Source organism: Colletes gigas, unplaced genomic scaffold (genome assembly GCF_013123115.1).
Source record: "Colletes gigas isolate AHSC1104 unplaced genomic scaffold, ASM1312311v1 Colletes_gigas_Sc00068, whole genome shotgun sequence".
NCBI classification, from domain to species: Eukaryota; Metazoa; Arthropoda; class Insecta; order Hymenoptera; family Colletidae; genus Colletes; species Colletes gigas.
The window spans coordinates 362,079-368,677 of NW_025106697.1; the positions used below are offsets into that span (position 1 = coordinate 362,079).

The following is a 6,599-nucleotide window of genomic DNA, read 5'->3' on the forward strand; positions in this document are numbered from 1 at the left end:
CTTCAAACTCTAACCAACAGTCTCGTGACAAAACCTGATCCTCGTTATAAGAAATTAATTTGATGGGGAACAACAGTTTTGCAACAGCTACGTTCGAATCATCGTTTTAAGAGAGAGCTTCGAGACAGCTAGCTTGTCAGTGGACGTTGTTTCAAGGAATTTATCATGGTTCATCGTTGACTCTTTGAAACGTGAGGAAAAGCTTGAAAACTAAGATGGGGAGCAACAGTTTTGCAACAGCTACGTTCGAATCATCGTTTTAAGAGAGAGCTTCGAGACAGCTAGCTTGTAGTGAAATTTAGAACTGTGATAGAGCCTCATCCAATGGATTATACAACGACTATGGTTGAATCTTCAAACTTTAACCAACAGTCTCGTGACAAAGCCTGATCCTCGTTATAAGAAATTAATTTGATGGGGAACAACAGTTTTGCAACAGCTACGTTCGAATCATCGTTTTAAGAGAGAGCTTCGAGACAGCTAGCTTGTCAGTGGACGTTGTTTCAAGGAATTTATCATGGTTCATCATTGACTCTTTGAAACGTGAGAAAAAGCTTGAAAACTAAGATGGGGAGCAACAGTTTTGCAACAGCTACGTTCGAATCATCGTTTTAAGAGAGAGCTTCGAGACAGCTAGCTAGTAGTGAAATTTAGAACTGTGATGGAGCCTCATCCAATGGACTATACAACGACTATGGTTGAATCTTCAAACTCTAACCAACAGTCTCGTGACAAAACCTGATCCTCGTTATAAGAAATTAATTTGATGGGGAACAACAGTTTTGTAACAGCTACGTTCGAATCATCGTTTTAAGAGAGAGCTTCGAGACAGCTAGCTTGTCAGTGGACGTTGTTTCAAGGAATTTATCATGGTTCATCATTGACTCTTTGAAACGTGAGAAAAAGCTTGAAAACTAAGATGGGGAGCAACAGTTTTGCAACAGCTACGTTCGAATCATCGTTTTAAGAGAGAGCTTCGAGACAGCTAGCTAGTAGTGAAATTTAGAACTGTGATGGAGCCTCATCCAATGGATTATACAACGACTATGGTTGAATCTTCAAACTCTAACCAACAGTCTCGTGACAAAACCTGATCCTCGTTATAAGAAATTAATTTGATGGGGAGCAACAGTTTTGTAACAGCTACGTTCGAATCATCGTTTTAAGAGAGAGCTTCAAGACAGCTAGCTTGTCAGTGGACGTTGTTTCAAGGAATTTATCATGGTTCATCATTGACTCTTTGAAACGTGAGAAAAAGCTTGAAAACTAAGATGGGGAGCAACAGTTTTGCAACAGCTACGTTCGAATCATCGTTTTAAGAGAGAGCTTCGAGACAGCTAGCTAGTAGTGAAATTTAGAACTGTGATGGAGCCTCATCCAATGGATTATACAACGACTATGGTTGAATCTTCAAACTCTAACCAACAGTCTCGTGACAAAACCTGATCCTCGTTATAAGAAATTAATTTGATGGGGAACAACAGTTTTGCAACAGCTACGTTCGAATCATCGTTTTAAGAGAGAGCTTCGAGACAGCTAGCTTGTCAGTGGACGTTGTTTCAAGGAATTTATCATGGTTCATCATTGACTCTTTGAAACGTGAGGAAAAGCTTGAAAACTAAGATGGGGAGCAACAGTTTTGCAACAGCTACGTTCGAATCATCGTTTTAAGAGAGAGCTTCGAGACAGCTAGCTAGTAGTGAAATTTAGAACTGTGATGGAGCCTCATCCAATGGATTATACAACGACTATGGTTGAATCTTCAAACTCTAACCAACAGTCTCGTGACAAAACCTGATCCTCGTTATAAGAAATTAATTTGATGGGGAGCAACAGTTTTGTAACAGCTACGTTCGAATCATCGTTTTAAGAGAGAGCTTCGAGACAGCTAGCTTGTCAGTGGACGTTGTTTCAAGGAATTTATCATGGTTCATCATTGACTCTTTGAAACGTGAGAAAAAGCTTGAAAACTAAGATGGGGAGCAACAGTTTTGCAACAGCTACGTTCGAATCATCGTTTTAAGAGAGAGCTTCGAGACAGCTAGCTAGTAGTGAAATTTAGAACTGTGATGGAGCCTCATCCAATGGATTATACAACGACTATGGTTGAATCTTCAAACTATAACCAACAGTCTCGTGACAAAACCTGATCCTCGTTATAAGAAATTAATTTGATGGGGAACAACAGTTTTGTAACAGCTACGTTCGAATCATCGTTTTAAGAGAGAACTTCGAGACAGCTAGCTTGTCAGTGGACGTTGTTTCAAGGAATTTATTATGGTTCATCATTGACTCTTTGAAACGTGAGGAAAAGCTTGAAAACTAAGATGGGGAGCAACAGTTTTGCAACAGCTACGTTCGAATCATCGTTTTAAGAGAGATCTTCAAGACAGCCAGCTTGTAGCTCATCCAATTGACTAACAACTATGGTTAAATCTTCAAACTTTAGCCAACTCGTGACAAAACCTGATTCTTTATAAGAAATTTGATATTTATCATGAGCCTTCAAGTCTTCAAGCTTCAACCTAACAGTTATCGCGAAAGAAATCGTCATCCATGTTTCAGGAAATTAATTTTGAACCTAAGACATTGTTAAGACATATCATGGACTCTATGGAATGTCTTCTAGGTTACTATAAAACCCAGAATCAAAATAGGAACTGATCCAGAGTTGCTCTGCAACTACCATAGCATTATTTTAAGAGATAAATTTGATTTGTTCTTGATCTTTTCAAAGGATATCCACAAATCAACTGTTTTGCAACAAACAACGAGATCAAGACTAAAACAATCTGTTCAAATGACCAATTCCCATCCAAATCAATTACCAAATTCGTACGAATTAATTAACATTCATCAAATAAACGCAGATCTCCTCGCTGAATCATCCCTTTGAAGTTACACTACCCAAACGGTAAAGTAAAATTGCAGATAGGTCGTAAGTCAGGTCACCGTGTCCCGATTAAACCTAAAAGTTCCTCTCTTTCAAAGCACACGCCTCTCGACGCTGAAACCGAACATCCAAAATAAAGAAAAATCGAAACACGTACGATTCAACCCTTTGCACTCCTTCATCAATTTTCACCTCAGAAGCTCCTTCGCCAAGTCCCACTCTTACACTTGAAAATGAGAAAATACAACAACAGTGTAAATAAAACACCTATTTCAACAGATAAATTTCAAATAAAACACTTAAAAGCATTGGGAGCCGCTGGTAACAAACTCTGAACATAATTCGTAGTGCAAAGGGTTAAAGCAGCTTTCGAACAATACGCCAAACAACGTTAAACTAAAATGTCTACCAAAACAGTGTTCAAAACCAAAAGGTACATATTCGTACGCGCGCGCGTCATCGATGGTGTCCTGCTCGATGACGAATCAAAGACAGAGAAGATAAGTTGGCTTCTGGACGCGAGAGGTGGCTCCGTGTAATTAATCTAAGGAGATCGTTCAGAAGAGGAGCGCTAAAGGACGAAGAAAGCCTTCGCGTGGAACTCCGAGGACGACGTTCCGCGAAAGTAATTTAGGTAAGGCGTAACCCGGTGCCAGGGATCATCCTCTCCCGTCTCCCGGGTGACTATTCGTTCCGAAGATTACCGAGAAACGCGGTTATCCCGGTAATCATTCCCGGGGTTACTTTCTAACTAACTTCGAAACGTGAAAGTTAATCAGCGGCGAGCGCTGACCGGCGATCGCGATCGATCTCGACGACGAGCGACGGATACGGGAGGCCTCTCGCGATCGATACGGCGGCGAGCGTACTTTCTAATATTCGCTCTTCATGCATGGATGCCCGGTAGCATTAAAACGATTAAAAGTCGCCTGACCGATTTGCGTTCGACACGGGAACCCTCTGCTACCTAAAGCCCACGACCGATGAAAAGAAAGCTGCTAAAAAACGTAAAAGAAAACGAACCTTGGACTAAAATTGAAAACTGTGAAACAAAAAAAAATAGGAAATGAAGAGCATTCTTTCAAGGGTCCCGGCGCGAACAGTCACCACACGCCCACCCCCCTGGCACCGCGTTTAAAACGAAAACAGGAACGATTCGGAGTCACTCGTGAACAGGCTTCTAAACGGTTCTGAGAAGAGTTGGACCAGGGGAACGTGGGTAACGGAAGGTAGAGAGCGACGTAGCTCGACGAATGATCCATCCTTTCGGAATAGTGAACGACGATCGGAGGATAAGCACCGCGTCGAGTAATGGAAACGTGGACGAGGAGGACAAGAAGAATGAAGAAACCGAGGAGAAATAACAGTTGCTCCTAATCTCCAAGACCAGCCGGAGTTACTGTTTCTCCTTGAGTCCGCCGAGGAGAGCGTGGCTCTCCATCGTCGCGCTTAGGTTGCTCAGATTGCTGAGGTTCCCCAGGTTCCCCAGGTTCCCTAGGTTACCGAGGTTCGGTTGGTGCGCGTAATTCCTGATCTGATGCAGGCTGATCAGCTGGTTGGGGAACGAGGTCGCGTTCTGGTTGCTGGTGGTGCCGGGCGTCACGCCGGACGAGGACGAGGCCGGCGAGGACTTCTGCGTCGAGTTGAACGCTTCGTAGAGGTACGGCCTGGAAGCTGGATGATGGCTGCCCGGGTAGTGCAAGTGATTCAACGGGTTCAACGAGTGCTGCATAGAAGAGATCGAGTTTATAGAGATCGAGGATATCGGCGTGAACGCCGAACTGCTGTTCGGATGATGGTTAGCGCCCGGCTGCGGCGTCTGTTGCCTGGAATCGTTCTCCAGGGAGTCGCCGCGGTGACCGTGGCCAGGTAACAGCATCTCCGGGTTCTGGTTCTGATGGTAGTCGGTGTGATGGTGCGGCAGTCGTTCGTGGAGGTCGCTGATCACGGAGTCCGGGCTGACCTTGGGCCAGTAGTGATCCTGATGGTGGGCCGCCATCGCGTGTATGGACGGCCTGAGCCCGGTACCGATGATCGGCGGTCTCTTGTCCGTCCTCTCCGCGTGTTTCTGCATGTGCTTCGCCAGGTAGGTCTCCTGCGTGTAACTCTTGCCGCAGTACTGGCAGATGTGCGTCTTAAGGTGCTTCGATTCCTTGTGCTTCGGTATGTGCTCGAGCAGGCTGGGCTCGTCGGAGAAGCACTTGTAGCAGGAGTTACACTTGTACGGCTTGTCGGTCTGGTGGCACCGGGAGTGGCTCTGTAGGTTGCTTAGCTGGCTGAACGCCTTCGTGCAGCCTGGATGCCGGCACTTGTACGGTTTGTCGCCGGTGTGCGTGCGGATGTGCTGCTGTAGGTGGCTCAGTTGGGTGAACTTCCGCTGGCAAATCTCGCAGCGGTACGGCTTGATGCCCAGGTGGATCCTGGTGTGCTGCGACAGGTACGAGGAGTTCGCGAACGCCTTCGAGCACTGGGTGCACTTGTACGGCTTCGCCTCTCGCATGTGGATCTGCGTGTGGAGCTGCAGATCCGCCTTGCTACCGAAGATCTGCGAACAGAAACCATCCACCGTCAAATATGCAACTAAAATAACGCCTATTTCTACAGACAGGAGTACACAGGAGGAATTGGGAACGTAAAGTAGACAACTCGTGCAATATTCTTTTTCTATATTTCATCGATACAGAGATAGTGAGGACGCAGGATCGTCTATTTTGATGGATAGTGAGGCGAGAAAACGGCGGTGACTTTTCCAAGGATTTGCGCGGCGATTAACCGAATAATGAAAGAGCCGATCGACAGGTGAAGGGGTTCCATCGTCTTGGGACAGTCGGTTCTCCTTCTATCGACTGCTCCGCTTCCTCCTTCCCTCGCCGGTGTGTTGGCGCATTAGCCGATCGCCGCGGTGTATTTATAAATAAATAAATGTATGGGCTGACGGTAGCCGGAGCCGTACGCGCAAAGGCGGGGAGAGGATGACCTTGTCTATCATGGCCTAGCCTCCGGGCATACCTGACTGACTGGCTTCAGCTACCGCATACAGATCCTCTCTCTCTCTCGCCTTCTCTACTCTTAATTCCCCTTCCATGGTCTTTTTATTTCGTCTCCTCCGTCTTGCCTCCTCGCCCCTTTTTGTTAGTCTCTCCCGGCTCTCTTTGTACGGTAGCCTTAAATGCCTAGTCTCTGCCACGGGGGGGAGCAGAGAGGAGGATCCTAGCAACTCGTCAATTTCTTACGGTATCGACGAGCTCGAAATCGAGACAAAGTCGCGTGACTTCCGGCGGTTCCACGGATTCCAACCAAGTTCGGAGATCCGAGCGTTTGGTCCGCGATGGACCGGTTTGCAGACCGAATCCCCCGTTAGACCCGGGTTGAAAAATTCCCCAATTCGGTTTTAATTGCACCGACCACGTCCTAGAGGAGTTCTCCAGGCGGACAGGTTCCTTAATTTGACCGGGGCTCACGTCCTCGCGACTCTTCCGTGTGATGAAAGACAGAGCGAGATGGGAGCCCAAGGAGCCAACGAGCAACAAGTAATTCGCTCGGGTCACGAGATTCCGGTCCTGGAAATTACCACGATGCGTGTCCTGGGTTCTTGGGTATCGCACCAGGACGATAGGAATCGTGGAAACTATCCGGGACACGCGAGGAACGACGCAAACGCGCTCGATTTCCTGCCCGATCGCGGATCGCTCGAGATCGTTACGTA

General features: G+C 46.5%; 1 protein-coding gene across 1 annotated transcript; it reads right to left on the reverse strand.

Annotated features, from left to right (window-relative positions):
• Positions 1–2,182: 2,182 nt before the first annotated feature.
• LOC122403658 (zinc finger protein rotund-like) lies at positions 2,183–5,447 on the reverse strand. The gene has a single exon (XM_043407296.1). The coding sequence runs from the start codon at positions 5,391–5,393 to the stop codon at positions 4,290–4,292; it is 1,104 nt and encodes a 367-aa protein (XP_043263231.1). The 5' UTR covers positions 5,394–5,447; the 3' UTR covers positions 2,183–4,289.
• Positions 5,448–6,599: the final 1,152 nt, after the last annotated feature.

What these genes read in the sequence shown, in the direction of transcription:
- LOC122403658 (XM_043407296.1), bottom strand. Translation starts at nt 5,393, where the DNA reads ATGCGAGAGGCGAAGCCGTACAAGTGCACCCAGTGCTCGAAGGCGTTC.